This window comes from Heteronotia binoei, chromosome 21, assembly GCF_032191835.1.
Source record: "Heteronotia binoei isolate CCM8104 ecotype False Entrance Well chromosome 21, APGP_CSIRO_Hbin_v1, whole genome shotgun sequence".
Taxonomy (NCBI): domain Eukaryota; kingdom Metazoa; phylum Chordata; class Lepidosauria; order Squamata; family Gekkonidae; genus Heteronotia; species Heteronotia binoei.
The window spans coordinates 38,672,619-38,692,858 of NC_083243.1; the positions used below are offsets into that span (position 1 = coordinate 38,672,619).

The window sequence follows — 20,240 nt, forward strand, 5'->3', positions numbered from 1 at the left end:
CTCAAAAGGTGGAGAGGAGGAAGCAGGCAAACCTGGAGAAGGGGACATTGACTCTCTGGGCCCACATTGTTTAAGTCAGGGCCTGGCTATGGAGGGGAGGAGCTGGCTAAGGAGGAGGGATCAGAGAGGAGAGTGGTGGAGCTTAGCACAAGAACCAAGTGTGGAGGAAGGTATAAAAGGTAAGGAAGGGGAAAGGGGAAAAGACTGGTTGGAGAGAGAAGGCACAGGAGTAGAGTCAGAAAGGGGAAACCAAGCTCACCAGAAGGGGAGGGGGGAGAAGTCAGAGAGAAGGAGAGGAGTTGTCTCAGTAAGTTTCTAGGCAAAGAGGCAGGTTACATTATTGTGGCTCTTCTCCCTTGTAATGCATAGTAATTCTGACATGGGTGAAGCTAACCACAACTTGCTTGGATTTGTGCAGCTTTCAATAAAACAACTTGTGCAAGGGAACAGTGACTGGGCTAGTGCTTTCAAGAACCCATGGACCCCAGCTGTGATGTTCTCTTGCCCCCAGAAGACATCACAGTCTGCTAATTGGTTTTGGAAAAACTCGGGCAGATCTGAATAGTGTCTGTGTCACATCTGTTTTGGCCCTTAGCTCCATCTGCTGGTTATTTTCTTTGACTTTCAGTGGGGGGGGGGGGAGTGGATGGTATACTTCTATATTTCTCTCCCCCCCCCTCCCCGCTTTGAAGCAGCCTAAAGCAACATTCAAAATGCTTTAAAGAAAATTCCTGGGAGGCCAAGAGAACTTTACTTGACTCCTACAGCCAGCTTGATCACCAGACGTTAAAATTGTGTTTGGGGATAGTGAGGGAACTGTGGGTGCACAAAGAAATTTGGCAGCAGTAGATCCACAACCATTGCACTGAGACGCTGTAATGTTTACTACTTGGTCATATAAACATTGACCTAAATTCCAGCTGAGTGTGTTTGTCTTTGCAGTCTGGCTTTTTGTTGCTGCTGTGGGGTAATAACATAAAAACACAATCTTCTGGAAGCCTAGCATTGGTGTGCCACATCATCCTGTTCCTTATTACTTTTTGAATTGCTGTGTCTGAATTAAGGCATGTCACTTGTTTGAATGTACATAGTTTTATTATTAACAAACCACATTCTCCATGTATTTGGTTGGGGACTGTGGTCATGCTGCACTGATAAGGAAGTTGGTTTAATTCATTTGAACTGTCAATGTTTGAAATGGTTTGAACAAGGAGGAGAGTCTCCTTGTTAGGTTTCACAGTGTCCTGGCTTGTTAATGTGTTAATTGAAATGTAAAAGGGCACACCCATTGATGTCCTGTGATGTTCTGTGAACCCCAAAATAAATTTCCCCTATCCTTCATTATTTCCAGTGGAGGGAAAGCATTTAAAAGGTGTGCACTCCCTTTAAACGTGATGGCCAGAACTCCCTTTGGAGTTCAATTATGCTTGTCACAACCTTGCTCCTGGCTCCACCCCAATGTCTCCAGGCTCCACCCCCCAAATTCCCAGATATTTCTTGAATTGGACCTGGCAACCCTAAGTGGAACCACTAGGCAAAGCCTTGCTGATAAAGTAGTGAGATTATGCAGAGGAGGGCTGACTCAGATCTTGGTGAAGTCTTCCAGATAAGTTCTGATTTAGACTGGGACCAAGGGAGCAGAACTTTTTTCTCACTCCAAAAACGGAATTACTTGGTCTGGAAAAACAAGCCTGATTCTCAGCCTTCCCATTGTAGCGACTGCCTCAGGGGTGATCTATCACCAAAGGCTATTTTTCCTGTAGGGGGCAGAGAAAGGGGGTCAGGCTGCTTCCCTTTTGGGCACTGTGTGGATGGGAGGGGGGAGAGTATAGCAGTGGGAATGGACTGGAGCTCTGCCACCTTCCTCCACCCATCAGACTTGACAGCCTTTCAGCTAAGATGTTGGGGTTTTTTTAACTAAAAGAGGCTGTTTACACAAGAAAACATATAATGTCCTGTTGAAAGCAGGCCAGATACATTCCCAGACACAGATTTGTTGGCCCAAAACTGCTGAAGGGTTTTTTGGCAGAAGAAGTGATATTAATGGAAAAACATACCAGATGCACGTTTATTAAATGTCCATAAATGGTTAACAAATTGCTGGAGAATATTGTAAACGTCTGGTCCTACAGAAGCCTGGGTGTGCGTTTGGCTCTATCTTTCGCTTCTTGTGCCCATTAAGTAAAGCCTTAGATCCTTCTCAAAAGCGAGCAATGTGACAAAATAAGATTTATTTCATTTTATTTTGAAGATTGTGCCTGCTGATTTCACAGCTAAATAGGCATACTGCTTTGTAATAAACTTTAGGTGTGTATTACCAAGTTGAATTGGATGCTTTTTTGGAAAGAAAGCAGTTGTAATCAAGGCAGCTGATAAAAGCATTATGTTTTTTTCATTTACACTTGTATTTGCATACAGGGAGACTGAATGTACAGTATGGGTATGCTTTTCTTAAAATTGTTGAGGGTGGCCTTAATATTTATTTTATACACACACACACTCACTGTTGGTAGACAGAATTACTTGGAATAATGGTAACAACAGGTTTAGTTAGAAGGATCTGATCAGGAAGCCTAAATCAAGTCCTGATGTTTTCTTCATCATTGTCAATTGTCTATAATCATCCACAGGAGTAGATTCAGGACTGACAAAAGGAAATATGTCTTTGCACAGAGAGTGATTAAAATGTGGAATTTGCTGCCAAAGGATGTAATGATGGCCACAAAAATAGACAGCTTTAAAAGGGGATTAGATGCATTCATGGAGGATACTGTGGCTACTTTCCATGGTGGCAGAGGAGGACCTCCATGTTCAAAAGCTCTAAACTTCTTAATCCAGAGCCAGGAGGCAATATAAGGGAAGGTCTTGGCCTCTATGTCCTGTTGTTGGCCCTCCAGAGGAACTGGAGACAGGATGCTGGACTAGATGGACCACTGGTCTGATCCAGCAGGGCTATTCTTACATCCAGCATGCCGTTTGGATAGTAAAGACATTTAGAGAGTTATTTGTGAGAGCCTAAAACTAACATCAGAATTTCTTTGCCTTAGCAAATCTATTAAGCCTAAGCCAGAGCATCTTTAAGCAGTGTTGTATAACTAGTATTTGGGCTGGGTTTTAAAAATTGGAAGATGACTGTTTGGCCTTGTGTGTTAGACTGTACTCTTTGTGCCATCCTCCATGTGCTTTTGAAAGGGTGATCTGTTTTATAACTGGTCATTTTAAAGTCAGAATTCTAGGTTTGAAAAAAATTGGGTACCTTCCATCGAGGAGACTTTGCGTAGATATTGTAAATGCACAGTAGAAATCATCACAGCTTGTTTGGTCAGGTCAGCAATCCAGTTAAATAAGAAGAATAAGGCGAAAAATTATTTTTGTCTGCTAGCAGTGGAAAGTCATTCTGAAAGAGCCTCTGCTGGGTGTTGAAAGCCTATAGTGGCTACTTCTGTGACCCATAAGTGGTCCATATCAGGCAAGCTCATGTTTAAACTTACTTTTAGTCTTTGCTGAAGCTGAGGGGCTGAATCCACCCAAGGTGTTCATGAATCATTGTAGGAGACCTGTTTTCTCAGCTTTATCTAGTTCAGCTGAATGACTTCCCAAGCCTTGAGTGTTGGATTTATATGCTGCTGTCTGCTTTTTGGCTAGCTTTGTGCTCGATGTCAGGGTAATACAATGGGTAACAGAAATTGAAAGGTATCAGCTGTCGTAAAGCTTTTTCCACATATATCATCCTTCTTGGAAACATCTCTGATGGGCCACTGCAAAGTGAATACTGGACTGGTGCCAATTTATAATCTTTTTTCACTGGGTAGGGTTTTGGAGAGAGTGTATCAGAATCCAAACGAGTAAATGCTAATCCTTGTCAGTGTTGTAAAAGCAAAAGCTAGGAAACTTTCTGCACTCAAATAGTCTCCTGTATATTTCTGTCCAGCAGCTAAAATCTTTGGAACTGTCACTTCTCTATTTGCCCTATTTTCTTCCCTATCCCCAACACCTTCTGAAGAAAGGTGGGTGGCCAACAGCGAGAAGGTCTTCTCAGTGATAGCACTTTGTTGTAGAACCTCCTTCCTACAAAGATTCACCTGGTGCTTTCTCAAGTTTTAGATGTTCCTTCTTGCCCAGGCTTCTGGTTAATTTTCTCATTATTTGCATTGGATGTTTTCTGTTCTGTGTTATAATGGTTTGATTTTAATGGCAGCTTTTTCTATGTGCTTTGTTCCTTTGTTTTTTATTTATTGACCTTGACCCCATGTTTGTTTCCCACTGGCACAAGCATGTTTGTTTCCCACTGGGAGGTTTCCACCAGTTTCCTTATTTTTTATTGCAGACTCCCCCATCGAACCCAGCACTGTTTCTGGCCATAGCATTTCATAGGATGCTGTGGAAGGGAGGAGACAGCACGTCTTGATGGTCCTTCAGTCTAGCCCATTGTTTTATTTTGCATTCATTATTCTTGATTATGTTGTGAAGCTGCTTCACAAGCCCATTTGTGCTATAACAGTGTAGGAAAAAAATTTATTAAGTAATATCTCAGATTCTGCCCTGACTTCTACATGGGAAATCATGACTGGGGAGTTCAGTTTTGTTCATACATATCTGCTACGGCAAGCAAAGATGCAGCTGAACCTGCATCTTGCACCACAAATGCTTTTGGCTGAGTCATTCCACAGGACGTGTATTTTGCTTGTTTCTCTTTTATGTTATCTACAGTAAAATGTGATTTACTTCTATAGGTGAACTCAAACAAGAGATGTTAGAAGATGCACAAAACAAGCTAATGAACCTTATAAACAGCACAGAAGGAAAAGTGGACAAGTGAGTTTTGTGTTTGTTAAATTTCACTTGTGAATTCTTTTATTTTGGCAAGGAACACAAACTCAGAATAAAAATAGTGGCAGTAGTCATCTGATATATATTTTTAAAAAAACACTAAGTGTAGGTTCAGAGAGCTGAATGTGGTACTCTGTGCATAGACCAGATCTTTCCCAACTCCCCTGCAGCCCTTGCCACATAAAAAACTGCTCCTGAGGCCTTGCAAGTGTATACTGCATAGCTTTCTCACACAACTATTGTTCATTGAAGAGGGCCTTCTGCAAGAGAAACTCAAGCACTGATGTCTTGGCAAGATTCTTTCAAATGCTTCCTTTTTATAATAGATTTGGATTTATTGGATTTATATCCTGCCCTCCCTGCTGAAGCAGGCTCAGGGTGGCTCACAACATAATAAACGGCTCATCAAACAAAAATAGATTCAGGTGGGTAGCAGTGTTGTTCTGAAGCAACAGAACAATGTTTGAGTCCAGTGGCACCTTTAAGACCAACAAAATTTAATTCTAATTTTACATGCATGCACTTTCAGCTGAACTTTGTTGGTCTTAAAGGGGCCACTGGACTCAAACTTTGCTCATCGAGTGGTTTAATTTCAGTGTAATCTGAGTCTTCACCACTGCATTTCCTTTCTTTTTGGCATTATTGTTCCATCAGCACAGAATTTAGAAGGAGGTCCAGAGATCACCTTGTGCCATGAGGCAAATCCACATGCATCAGCCTCTCTCCCTCTTAACAGATAACGCTGTATCATGCAAAGTGTAGTGTGCCATAAATGAAGAGCAGAAATGAAAGGGGTTACTGTGCCAGAGTTGTGTCTTGTCATGAAATATTTAAGGAAAAGCCAATTCATCTTTGTCCATCAATCCTGGTAAATGTCAAGATAGTTTCCAGAGTCTCCATTCAGACTGATGCCAGAGCTTTCATCCTCTGTGGGAAGATCCTCCTGCTAGAGGAGAGCTCTGTGTGGGCGTGAACTGAAAGCTCTTAAGGTGACACATCGGTCTCCATCTTCCCCTTCCTCTAGCAACCCCTGCAACCTGTAAAAAGATATTCACTGAAGTTGTGGGATCCTCATGGACAAAAAGCTGTTGTACAGCACTGTGGATGAGAAACTGGGCAAAACTAAGCCTGCCTTGCTCTTGTGTGAGTAGAAACTTTGTGATGGTGCAAGAGCAGCGTAGGGGTGGCTTCACTCAATTCCCCTGCTTTACTGCCCAGTGTTTTTTGTTTTTAATCTGGGGAGGTCTCAGCAGTTTCCTTTTCATGGTCACAGAGGACTGTGGTGGAAGGGAATGTCAAAGAAAGCTTCTGCACTGCAAGCACTTTCATAATGTTAAGAGGTTTTCTTTCTTTCTTTCTGTCCTTGGCAATGGATGTTTGAATGCTTCTGTCCCTTTGCTGTAGGGTCTTGATGAGAAATCTTTTCGTTGGGCATTTCCATACTCCAAAGGACAAGCGTCATGAAGTGTTAAGGTTAATGGGAAGTATCTTGGGAATAAAGAAGGATGAACTGGAACAGGTAATTCTCACCTGTCACTTTACATTTTTCTCCTTCTGTTGCAGTGGCAGCACGTGGGCATATTTTATTTTGAGACACAGTGGATGTGAAGTCTGTTGGCCATCAATTAATCTGAGGTAGAATAAGCTGCACTTTATAGGCATCATTAGGTTTTAAAAAAAAAATACAAGGCCCATGCTTTTTTGGTAGGTAACGTTCCAGGCAAGCCTGCCTCAATTGCTATTGATCTTACTGATATTTATTATGGTCTGTTTGAGGATAACTTTACCAGTGCAGTTGTGGGTGTGGGCGTGTTTACCTGGCGGTTTTCACTGCCTAGGTTTTAAAAGCAAACATGGCTAGGGGCTTCTGTGGGTGCCAACCTGATAATGGGCAAAATCAACAACTGCCCTTTCTTTGTTTTCTCTGTTGTGGCTCCCAGCTTATGGAATGGCCTGCCCAAGGTCAGGAAAGCTCCCACTCTCTTGGCTTTCTGCAAACTTTGCAAAACTGGTTTATTTAAGAGGGCTTTTCTATGGAGGTAATAGGGTTGCACTGTACAAAATGGTCCTCAGACTTACTTGGATAAATGATTACGGAGTGTGGACTATACTGCTGTGTATAGTTTATTGTGTGTAGGATCCTATTATGCAATGTTTGTACTGGTTAATGTGTCATTTTAATAGTTACGCTGTGCTTCAGTTCTTTCTGGTTGGTTCCAGGCTTCTAAAATCCTAATAGATTGGTTATGGAATGTCCTATTTTGTTGATTGTACTGACTTCCTGCCCTAACCTGGATGGCCCAGACTAAACTGATCTCAGAAATTTAAAAAGGTCAGGCCTGATTACTGCTTGGAAGTCCAGAGTTGCTATGCAGAGGCAGACAATGGGAAACTCACCTCTGAATGTCTCTTGCTTTGAAAATCATACAGGGTCACCATAAGTCAGCTGGAGCTTGACCACACTTTCCACCATCATCCCTGATTCACTATGAGTAATCCACCTTGAGTCCCAGTGAGAAAGGTGGATTATAAATAATGGAAATAAATAAAATTCTATTTGAAACAGAGACTAGAGTAGATTGTAACTTGTCCTTTTATAAATTGCTCTCTAGTTATTGATCGAAGACCAAAAAGGTGTTACACGATGGGTGACTGGATGGTTTGGAGGAGGCAGCGTGGGATCAAAGAGTGTTCCCAGCACACCACTGAGACCAACCCATCAATCAATTTTTAACAGTGTAAGTACTTAGCATCCCTTGCTATCTTTTATTTATTTTATTTTATTGGACTTATATCCCGCCCTCTCCCCACAAGTGGGCTCAGGGCAGCTAACAACCATTATGGCCATAAAAACATAGACGCATTAAACTATCACAACACTTACTATATAGTAAAATACAATATATAAATCAGTTAAAAAACAATAATCAACTAAGCATCATTGCCAATACTATCCGGATCTCATAAGGTATGGCATTGATACTGTTAGCTGATGATAATGTTGCAGTGATGATGATAAGAATTTTCAGTTCTGCAGTGACTTGACAGCTGTCTCCCATATTATTCACTGAATGCAAGATGAAATAATTCAGTCTTGCAGGCCCTGTGGAACTGAGGGAGATCCCGCAGGGCTCTGATGTTATCTGGGAGTGCATTCTACCATGTAGGAGCTGCAACGAAGAAGGCCCTGGCCCTGGTCGTGCTCAGCTGGGCCTCCTTCAGCCCAGGGATCACCAGAAAATTCTGAGTCCCTGGGTGTTGTACCCTCTGGGGCACTTGTGCGAAAGACGATCCCGAAGGTAGACAGGTCCCAGACCATATAGGGCTTTAAAGGTCAACACCAGCACCTTGAAATGAATCCGGAATGCCACAGGCAGCCAGTGCAGTGCTTTCAGTGCAGGCTGAATATGTTCCTATAGGGAGCTCTAATAACCTGGCTGCTGCATTCTGCACTAGCTGCAGCTTCCAGGTTTGAGAGAAGGGCAGCCCCATGTAGAGGGTGTTACAGTAGTCTAGTCTTGGGTTGATTGTAGCATGGATCAGTTGCCAAGTTGCTGGGAGGGACGGTGGCTCAGTAGTAGAGCATCTGCTTGGTAAGCAGAAGGTCCCAGGTTCAATCCCCAGCATCTCCAAATAGGTGTGAAAAACCTTAGCTTGAGACCCTGGAGAGCCGCTGCCAGTCTGAGTAGACAATACTGACTTTGATGGACCAAGGGTCTGATCCAGTATGAGGCAGCTTCATATGTTCATTCAAGGAAGGGAACCAACTGCCTTATCAGCCTAAGATGATAAAATGCCGATCTGGCAGTGGCCACCACCTGAGCCCCCATTGTCAGAGAAGGCTCCAGGAGTACCCCCAGGTTCTTGACCTTAGGCGCTATTATCAAAGGCACCCCATCAATGGTCGGTAGGGTATCTGAATGGAAATTGTAAGATTTGCACATTGTAGGTGTTGAATGCAGATGGTCTCTCGTATAGATATTTATGTATCCTATTCATACTTGTTTGTTCATGGACTTGCAGAGTATAGGGAGAATTGTTAATGAATGGCTATCTTCTGGACTTCTTTGATTTTTAAAAATTCAGTTGACAATAGAAATCTTTATTCTACACATAATTATTTATTAGTTTCAATGTTTAATATATTAGAAGGCATCACTTCATAGCTAGGTTTGCAATACCAGGTCTCAAAAAAAAACCACACTGTGTTATCTGATAATGCCAAAAATGCTGTTTGGAAGACTCAAATATGTCAAAAGCTATGTTTCTTTAGTTACAAGATAGTTGAACTTTGTCTCTATGTCAAAGTAATTAAAACACTGATAGCTGAATTGTTTTGGAGCATCTGGAATTATCATGAGTCAAAGACATTTCTTGTGTCCAAAGCTGTTGTTTGCATTGATTTAATTAGTGCACTTTTTTTCCCTTTGCAGTCTTTCTCAGAATTATTTGTGAAGTTCCTTGAAACAGAATCACGTCCAACTCTTCCTCCGCCAAAACTTTCGGTGCATGACATGAAACCATTAGGAACAACAGGAATCAGCAAGCCCAGCACTAATCCTTCCAGCAGTATCACAGGTAATATCTTTTACTTTGGGTTTTTTAAAAAAATTGTATTGTGTTTGTGTGTTTGTGTTTTTATGCCTGAAAGTCATGGCGACTTTGGTGACCCCTACTGGGGCATGCAGAGAAGTGGTTTGATACAGAAGAAGAAGAATTGCAGATTTATACCCCGCCCTTCTCTCTGAATCAGAGACTTAGAGCAGCTTACAATCGCCTATATCTTCTCCCCCAACAACAGACACCCTGTGAAGCGGGTGGGGCTGAGGGGACTCTCACAGCATCTGCCCTCTCAAGGCAACCTCTGCCAGACCTATGGCTGACCCAAGGCCATTCCAGCAGGTGCAAGTGGAGGAGTGGGGAATCAAACCCGGTTCTCCCAGATAAGAGTCCATGCACTTAACCACTACACCAAATTGGCTCTCCACTACACCAAACTGCCCCTGCCTCCCGGTTGTAGTATTCCAAGGAGGTCTCCCATCCAAGTACTTGTCAGGGTCAGCCCTGCTTAGCTTCCGAGATTGAGCATGACTGGACTATCCAGGTAAGGGCAAATCTTTCACTTTTGTAAGGTACAAAGTTTTCTATTGAACTTGTGCCAGCTGCACCAGTGTCCTGACCTGGATACTCCTGGTTAGCCCGATTTTGTTAGACCTCAGAAGCTAAGGAGGGTCGCCTCTGGTTGGTATTTGGATGGGAGACCACCAAGGAATACTAGGGTTGCTATGCTAGGGTGGCCTAGGAAGGGAGATCCCTTTACCAACTCTTGATGGGGTGCCACTGATACTGGCCTCTAAGATCAAGAGCTTGGGAGTGCTTCTTGAATCCTCTTTGACAGTGAAGGCTCAAGTTGCAGCCACTTCCAAATCCACCTTTTTCCATCTCCGGCAGGCTCAGCAGTTGGCCCCTTTCCTGGAACATGACGACCTAGCAATGGTAATTCATGCCACGGTCACCTCGAGAATAGATCACTGTAATGCTCTCTTCATGGGGCTACCCTTGACCCTGATTTGGAAACTGCAGCTAATGCAGAACGCAGCAGCACGGCTGTTAATGAGGCTCCCTTGATGGGAGCACATTCAGCCGGTGCTGAAAGAACTGCACTGGCTACCTATTGTGTTCTGAGTCCGTTTCAAGGTGTTGGTATTGACCTTTAAAGCCCTATATGATCGGGGGCCTATCTATCTTTGGGACCGCCTTTCTCCACATGTTCCCCAGAGAGCGCTGCATTCAGGGACGCAACATCTACTGTCCATCCCCGGACCATGTGAGGCCAGGCTATCCTCTACACAGTCTAGGGCCTTCTCAGTGCCATCGCCTGAAATATGGAATGCACTCCCAGAGGCCATAAGGGCCCTGCAGGGACTCTCTCAATTCTGCGGGGCCTGCAAAACTGGGTTATTCCAACAGGCCTTTGGCACTTAAACCAGGAGAGGACTGCCACCTATACTACTGAGATATTGGAACTACTATGGGTCTAACTGTTAGTAAAGGACAAACCCGCCTAAGTAGTTATTTAACAGCACCGTGGAATGGTTTTAAAATATTTTAATAGTGTTTGTTGTTTGAAGTTTGATCGTTTAATTGTATTTATTGTCTGAAATTTTGAACTGATTGTTAGCTGCCCTGAGCCTGCTTGTGGAGAGGGCGGGGTATAAATTAAAGGTAATAATAATAATAACGCAGAAGCAGGCAATGGCAAACCACTTCTGAACACCTCTTGCATTGGAAAACCCTACAGAGTCACTATGAGTTAGCTGTGACTTGGTGGCAAAAGAAAAAAAAACAATGGAAGGAAAAGGAGTAATACAATGTAAATTATGGTCAGTGTCATGATATGCTGTGCTCAGTTACAGTAGAATATTGGTTAGATTCCACCACTGGCCCCTTGAGGGAGGAGATGAGCCCATGTGACTCTTGAAAAGCCACACTGGATTAGGATGCAGTAAGGAGTGGAATTAAGCATGATCTCCCATCCATCCTCTGGCATCAGCAGAGAAGCTGATAGGTCCATCTTCATGTATTCTCATGTCATTAGCCTGATATCACAGAACAGTACTTGTGATTATCTGATGATAGTTAGTCAGTGGCTGCTAGCGTAACCTAATAACTTTTGTCCTGCTTTTTCTGTGAGCCCATGAACGTGTATTTCCCAGGGAATCAATTTGAGGCAGCAGGAGGATTTTGTACAATCCTAATGGGTTAAGTAGAACCTAAAGAAAGGGTGTTTTTTTCCTCTTAAAAACGTTGCCTCTCCTTGCAAAATGTTGCTTCTCACAGTGCTTTTTAATTACTGAAATTTTGGCCTGCAGTTTACGCTTACTGTTTTGTGCTAATATAAAGCTGGAGAATTTCCAGTCTGAAAACTTATCTTTTGAAAGTTTATATCTCCAATAAATTTATGGTTTATAAGCTTTTGTCTTTGTGTCGCTTGTGGTATTATAATGGAAGTGCCATATTTCTTTTGGCAGTCATCCAGTTTTCTTGTCTGGACAAAAAGTTCTGAGGTGCTTTGTCCACTCAGGAACTGGATTGCTGCCTGCAGAACCAGACATGCATTGGGTATCCCTCAATTGTTTTGCTATTTAACTTCTAAAATATTAAGAATAGGTTATTTGGAATCAGTCTGATAGAACTGATTAACAGACATAAATTCATAGTTCCCAGGTCACCCTCAGTAAATGAAAGCTTTCTTTGCAACCATGCTATGTAGTTTAACTCCTGAGTCTCAGTTTCAGGAAAAGGCCTACACTTTTTCCACCCGCTTCTAAAGCAAATCTTTTTAAAGGCTTGGGTCCCACATAATGGGGTTGAAATACAGTCACGTAGCCTGTGGCAAAACTGAGTGCAGGATCTTGTCCTACAGGTCTGGTGATTCAGTTTGTGCCAGTGCCACACCACTTTTCTTTGTATGAAGCTGGGGAAGGGGAAGGATGGGGAGAAGGAAAGCTTGAAGTTTGGAGCATCTGGTTTGTAATGACTACAAGCAGCGTTACACCCCTGATGTAGCCAATCCTCCAAGAGCTTACAGGGTTCTTAGTACAGGGCCTACTGTAAGGTCCAGGATTGGCTACATCAGGGAGTGTGTGGCCTAATATGCAAAAGAGTTCCTACTACAAAAAAAGCCGTGACTACGAGATGTGTGATGCTTGTAGCAATTGGGATGCATTCACAGTCTGCTTAATTTTTGTTTTTACTTCTTCCTCCCCTCAACCACCCTAACATTATGAAAAGAATGGGGCCTTACGTATTTTTGTTTATTGCCATTACCTTCTTTTCTGCTGCCACTAATTGCCCCTAATGGTAAAGCAACTTTTTATTTAGAGTGACCCTGGTAGCTTGGCTTTACACTAGATGGAGACACTGTCCGAGGATAACAAGCACTATGAAATAAGCCTCTTTAGTTTGAGGAAGTTAACTTGTAAATTTCAGGAAGCATCATTTGCTTTATTTCCCATATAACAGGAAAATGATTACAAGTTCAAACTCTGCTATATGAAATCCATTTGGGTATAATGTGGTGGAAAACCAATCATTTTAAAATAAAGCACATGTTGACTGTCTACAGAACAATAATTGGATTTTCCATGAGTGCTATTTTGTTAGAAATCATGTGTTTTATGATATTTCCTCTATGCACGCACACACGCACACTTCCGTGTGTCCCGTATGCCCTCTCACTATACCAGTTCTGTCTGTGTGCTTTTCTAAGGGTTTGACACAGGACTGGACAGCAGGGGAAAGGATTTGGATCCCACAGCTCATTCCTTCACATGCCAGTGTGGTGGGGGTGGAGCAGTTCTCACCAATCCTGCTGCCCCAATGGTAGGCCTCAGATTCTCCCCCCAAGCTGTTCCTGGGGGTCCCCTGCCACCCGCAAGCAGCTTTTCAGGAGCTTTTCGGGCTGGAGAGGGATAGCAGAGAAGTTGAATGCTGCTGCCAGAGGTCCTCCATCAGCAGAGGTTTTATTATTATTATTTGTTTATTTATATTCCGCCCATTCCCCCATTGTGGGCTCAGAGCGGAAATTTTCATCAGGATTCAAGCCAAAGTGCATGTACTGTTCTTTTTTTTTTTCAATAATCTTCGCTCTCCAATGATACAAATAATCAAAATAATAATCATACATAATATAATTAAACTGTGTGTTATTCCAGCTTACTAAAACAAAAATGTATTCTTCTCTTCCTGATGGTGGTTCTTGTACATTTCTAAAATTAGCTTTAATAAAGATACCATTTATTAATAATATTTGGTACTTTCTCTTGTGAAATCAAATACTGTAATCTAAAATTGGAAACCAAACAGTTACAAAGTTTGTAGTCTGAGTCGGATTTGTTAAAGATCTTAAATTATCAGTAATTTTACTTATTACATAGAGACTCCAAATTTTTCTGTGACAAAGACCAATCGTAAGTTTCTGCGTACTTTTCTGTAACTTAGCTATCGTTGTTTTTGTAGCGTATATTAGAATTGCTATGGTTTTATTTACAATAGATGATATATTTTCATCCATTCTCAAGTTTAATAGTAAAGCTTGGGGGGAGATCTCAGGGAATGTACTGTTCTCACCACATCCCAGAGCTTTATTAAACTAGGTGATGTTCCCTTGTGTTTCTTGCATAGTCGCATAATTTTCTTTGTTTTGCTTAAATGACATGAGATCATGTTTGAAAGAATTGCATAAGCATAGAAGAATGTAAAGGGAAATAAAATCTCATTATGTCATCCTTTGTGTGGGAAAATGTCTCTGAATTCACCATTACTGTAAAAAAAGAAATCACTATACATTACTAAATGGACATTTATTGCTGTATATGTTGAAATGATTGGATTTCAGTGCTGTCAGTCTTTAGAGATAAAAGCAGCTTAAGGACTCTGGGTTTGATCCAAAGAACTGTATATGGATCTCAGGTATTGAATTCTTTTTTTCCCTGGAGAATGCATGCTTTAAAGATCTTTTTGTCTTTGAAAAAAACCAAATTGTTAGAAAATATTTAACTGTACTTCTGCACTTTCTGTCAGATCCAACAGGTTTAGGAACCAGCAGAAGACCGGATGCAAATCCATTCCTTGCACCTCGCTCTGCAGCAGTCCCTCTCATCACCCCAGCTAGTCTTGGAACTGGTGGATCGGGACATCTCCTTATGAAACCTATTTCCAATGCTCTGCCCACTTTCACACCTTTGCCAGTAGCTCCCGATGCTAGTGCTGGAGCAGTACTAAAAGACCTATTGAAGCAATAGATGATTCAGAGTTGGTGACGACAATTATAGCAGCACTTTAAGAAGAAAAAGAAAACCTTTGCATTTATGTAATACGCCATAAAGAGGCCTTTTGTAAAAAGTTGTATGTTGATGGTTTCACTTGCTCTTAACATGTTTTCCTTTAAAGTTCTAGTTATGAACTAATGAAACTCTTTTGAGTGTGGTGGGGATATAGCAAGAATAGTAGTTCTTGTATTGGTAGGCTAAGTTAACTGCTGAACATGAGAAAAGGTAATGCATATGTAAAATTACAAAAATTAACACCAGAGTTTTAACAAATCAAGGCATTCCAGCCATGCAATGTACATGGATAGTGTGTGTGTTTGATTTTTTACTGCAACAGGTGACTGAAGAACTGCTACAAAGGACATAGGAGTATTATTCTAAGGTGTGTTTTTATGTACAGAAATAGCTGTTGGCACATTAAGAATCCTATGCAACAGGGGTAGGTAATATGCAGGCCACATTTCATCCATATTTAAGTCTACCTTCAGTGGCCCTAGTCTACCCCTTTTTATAGCCTAGAATGATAGATAAGTATGTATCCTCTGCTATGACTGCTAAGGGAGCTTGAGGAACATGTTCTAAGCAGATTGTACAATATAGTATTATCCTGTGTAGTACTGAACCAGAATGTTTTCATACTTCCAAGTATCTTTTTGGCCTTGAATTGCACAGACGTGGAGCTGCAGAGGTCTAGGTATATACAGTCGTACAAGTGAATGGTATTAGTTGACCTGCTCCGTTTTCTAGGAGCACTGGGTGCGGTAGGATCACAACATTGTCTCCGGGTGACCAGGAAATATCAGCATTAGTCAGAATCAGTCTGCTTAAAATGGGGTAGATGCAGTGGGAAGTCGGTCTGTGCTCATTCTCTTCTACAGCTATTGTTAACAAGTGTCTGTGGAAGATGCTTTTTTTGGAAAAATCCATGAAAAATGGTTGGCTGCAGCTCTTTTGTCTATGTGCAGATACAACCTCATGACTTCTTATGTTAGTACAATGTCTCAGTTGAATTTTCCAGTTGTTATAACAATGAAAAATTCAGACCTGCTGCCATTATGGAGTTCATGAACATTTTTCTAATGCCTATGCACTCACACTTTGGTAAGCAACCACTTGTAGAAAATGATATGTATATTTATATTGTAAGTGTGATTGAAATACATTGTACTGCAGTGATTCAAAATTTATATTTAAGAGATACACATTGATTTGAATGGAGAGATAAAATATGGACATATGTATAGAGCTTTACTCCAGTAAAAGGTAGATGCTTTATTCCAAATATGTAAATAGCAGCAAGCTGATTTCTGTAAATTTTGCCATGCGGACTTGTACCATTTTTCAGGTACTGACACACATGCTGGAAGAAGTACTTGACTTCTTGGATGAATTGTTTTGAGACACAGCATCTCTTTAAAGTGTCCTTTTTTCTAAGCCTCTGAAGTTTTATGCTGTTATATGTGTAATTAGTATTAAGGTAATGTAAAGTTCTATATTAGAACTTGCACCCTTTCTTCCTCTGCAGTTGGAACTGAATTACTGTTGAGTGAATTATGGAAACATAGTTGTCCATGAGCTGCCAAATGAATGTATTCAAGGAGCATTTTGTTTCTATTTATACATTGGTAAGACTCTGGAAACTTTCGAGTGAATCTTTGGCTAGCTTTCGAGAGGTGAAATGCTATATTTTCACTTTTTTCATGTTCTAATTCCATTAACTATTTCATTTTGTAGACTGGAAGAGGACAATCTGTTCAAAATAAAACAGCTAGCATAGATTATTTTGGGGGAATTTTATACAAGTTAATTCCTGCTGTGAATTCTTTAGCAAATTCATTACTTTGTTTTTTAATCCCAAATTCTGGAATTCAGTAAGCATGCTGTTATGTATCCTAATATGAGTGATATGCAAAAATTACATTTGAAAACTTAATTTTATCTCGCATTTTTAATGCTGAGATTATAGACGAAATGTTTTCTTTGAAAACTCTTATTTTTTCCAATAGACTGTAAAGAAAACTCAAAATACATTTGGTGTGTATCTGAATTCTATGACATACATTATATTTTGAAGTGGAGTTGCTTATTACCAGTGATACTAACAAATGAATATAGCTGGGAGATGCTCTTTAAAGCAGTGCTTCCCAGCCTTTTCAGTATGGTGACCCAAAAGTCCGAACTTAATGGTATGGTGATCCACTGAGGACTGACTCAAGGTTTTTTGATGCCCTTGGCAAACTGTGATTTGGTACTCAACTAGTTCAGCATTTCATGATTTTCTACAGTGGTTAACCAGATGTTCTGAGAAACCAATAACCATTGCACTGAGGGTGTAGCTGTCCCAAATATGAACCCCAAGCAAGAGACATTATGACATAGCATTTCATATGGAGGTTACATCCCAGCCTTTGGCCACCCCTCTCCTTCTCCATTAATGGGATGTAGTGGTTAAGAGTGGTGGACTCTAATCTGGAGAGCAGGGTTTGATTCTCTATTCCTCCACATGCAGCCGGCTGGGTAACCTTGGGTCAGTCACAGTTCTCTCAGCACCACCTACCTCTAGGGTTGCCAGGTCCCAACTTCTTCCAGTGGGGGGATTTGGGGGGCATTCCATCCTCAACATGAGGATGTCATGCAGAGTGACACTGTCATGCTGGAGAGGTAGTGCCATACATGCCCCCACCTTCCTCCAATCATTTACAGGGGCCTTCCCTTTAAATGGGGGGGGGGGGGAGTGGGCGCCACACACTTCTGCCCTGCAAGCCATAAATTTGTGGCTGGGGGGGGGTAGGTGCACATGGCACACATGGGGCCACAGAGGACTGTTGGGGGTAGGGCTTTCACTCCTGCTGGCCAACTGGCTGGCATCAGGGAGAAGCCGCCAAAACTGGGAGATCCCCTGCCCCACCTGGGGACTGGCATCCTTACCTACCTCATGGGGTGTCTGTTGTGGGGAGAGGAAGGGAAGGTGATTGTAAACTGGTCTGAGAGTACTTTGGGTAGTGAAAAGCTGGGTATAAAAACCAACTCTTCTTCAGTACTCTCTCTAATGCCCCCTAAGATTCTCACTCTAGTGTCCATCAGGACACATATTGAAGCAATATGTAAGTGCAGTGAATGATTTCTAAGATACCAAAGAGAGCAATAATAAGTGTGGAGGTGGTCATTAGGGAGGGCTGGCTTGCAAAGGCTTTGTGACCCACAGGTTGGGAAACACTGCTTTAAGAATGGTGCAGGCCACACAGCTTGGTGCATTCCATGTTGGTAAACAAGTTCTTACTGACAAGACTGTGTATTTCCTGTTCTGCATGGTAAATGCATTCAGTTAGGCACAGAATTCAGCATTCTGAGAATATCAGCTTCCACTTTAAAATAAGCATGTATTCTAGACCTTTTCCTTTCAGGCAGATTTATAGTGAGAAGGGTGTGGAGTGTCCTATCATGAGCAGCAAAAAAAGCAGAATAAAGTTATTCATGACAAAAAATGAAGATCTGCATAATTTGTTCAGGTTTCAAAATTTATTTTTTTAGCACAGAATTGATTTCCCCCCTTTACCAACAGTTTTATTTGTGTAAAATCTTTCAGGATGGGGGGATTTGATTCTGCTTGATTCTTGCTCTTCCGCACAGCCCCCGACCCTACCTGTGCCTCACAGTAGTTTGTTCATATGCACCCTTGTCCCCTGGTTTTTAAGAGTTTCAAGGGGCTTCTCAGGAAAATATAAAAAAACAAAAACTCCTGATTGTGCATCTGTAGGATCACCATTTCTACGAAGATCTACAACACCTTCTAGAATTAACACCAAAAAAAGATGTCCTCCTCATAGGGGACTGGAATGCCAAAGTAGGAAGTCAAAAGGTAACTGGAACGACTGACAAGTTTGGCCTTGGAGAACAAAATGAAGCCGGTCAAAGACTAATAGAGTTTTGTCAAGAAAACTAGCTGGTCATAGTAAACACCCTCTTCCAGCAACCTAAAAGGCGACTCTACACATGGACATCACCTGATGGGCAACATAGAAATCAGTTTGATTATATCTTATCAGATTGATTAGGGGAGGGACAGTGCCTCAGTGGAAGAGCATCTGCTTGGTAAGCAGAAGGTCCCAGGCTCAATCCCCGGCATCTCCAACTAAAAAGAGTCCAGGCAGATAGGCATGAAAAACCTCAGCTTGAGACCCTGGAAAGCCTCTGCCAGTCTGAGTAGACAATACTGACTTTGATGAACCGAGGGTCTGATTCAGTATAAGGCAGCTTCATATGTTCATATATACTCTGCAGTAAAAGATGGAGAAGCTCCTTACAGTCAGCAAAAACTCAGGCTTAAACTGAAGAAAACTGGAAACCATTAGGCCATTCAGGTTTGACCTTGATCACATCCCTTATGAATATACAGTAGAGGTGAAGAATAGGTTTAAAGAACTAGATAGACAGAGTGCCTGAAGAACTATGGACAGAGGTTCGTGACATTGTACAGAAGGCAGCAATTGGCACCATCCCAAAGAAAAAATGCAAGAAAGCAAAGTGGCTGAGGCTTTATAATTAGCTGAGGAAAGAAGGAAAGCGAAAGGCAAAGGTGAAAAGGAAAGATTCACTCAACTGAATGCAGATTTCCAGAGAACAGCAAGGAGAGATAAGGAGGCCTTCCTGAAGGAACAATGCCAAGCAATAGAGGAAAATAACAGAATGGGAAGGACAAGAAATCTCTTCAAGAAAATTAGATCAATCAAGGGAACATTTAGTGAAAAAATGGCTATGATAAAGGCCAAAACAGTAGGGACCTAACAGAAGCAGAAGAGATTAGGAAGAGGTTATATAAGAAGAATCTCAATGTCCTTGACAACCATGACAGTGAAATCGCTGACCTCGAGCCAGACATTCTGGATTGTGAAGTCAAATGGGCCTTAGAAAGCATTACTAACAACAAAGTGAGCGGAGATGATGGTATCCTAGTTGAGCTATTCAAAGTCCTAAAAGATGATGCTGTTAAAGTGATGCACACATTATGTCAGCAAATTTGGAAAAGATTGGATTTGGAAAAGAACAAGATTGGAAAAGATCGGTTTATATTCCAATCCCAAAGAAGGAATGCCAAGGAATGTTCAAACGATTAGACCATTGCACTCATTTCACATGCCAGCAAGGTCATGTTAAAGATCCTACAAGCTAGGCTTCAGCAGTATGTAGATCAGGAACTATCAGAAGTTCAAGCTGGGTTTCGGAGAGGTAGAGGAACCAGAGATCAAATTGCCAACATTCGCTGGATTATGGAGAAAGCACAGGAGTATCAGAAAAACGTCTATTTCTGCTTCGTTGAGTACACTTGTGTGGATCACAACAAACTGTGGCAAGTTCTTAAAGAGATGAGAGTACCAGCCCACCTCACATGTCTCCTGAAAAACCTATATAACAGGGGTGGCCAACGGTAGCTCTCCAGATGTTTTTTGCCTACAACTCCCATCAGCCTCACCCAGCATGGCTAATGCGAGTTGTAGGCAAAAACATCTGGAGAGCTACCATTGGCCACCCCTGCTATATAAGGGTCAAGAAGCAACTGTCAGAATGGGATATGGAGCA

General features: G+C 41.8%; 1 protein-coding gene across 1 annotated transcript in view; it reads left to right on the top strand.

Annotated features, from left to right (window-relative positions):
- TRIP11 (thyroid hormone receptor interactor 11) overlaps nucleotides 1–16,710 on the top strand; it is a 52,505-nt gene extending 35,795 nt beyond the window's left edge. The window contains exons 16-20 of the mRNA XM_060263111.1: nucleotides 4,734–4,815; nucleotides 6,235–6,349; nucleotides 7,443–7,568; nucleotides 9,264–9,408; nucleotides 14,416–16,710. Coding sequence (XP_060119094.1) covers nucleotides 4,734–4,815; nucleotides 6,235–6,349; nucleotides 7,443–7,568; nucleotides 9,264–9,408; nucleotides 14,416–14,636 — 689 coding nt within the window. The 3' untranslated portion in view covers nucleotides 14,637–16,710. The remainder of the gene's footprint in view (nucleotides 1–4,733; nucleotides 4,816–6,234; nucleotides 6,350–7,442; nucleotides 7,569–9,263; nucleotides 9,409–14,415) is intronic.
- Nucleotides 16,711–20,240: the final 3,530 nt, after the last annotated feature.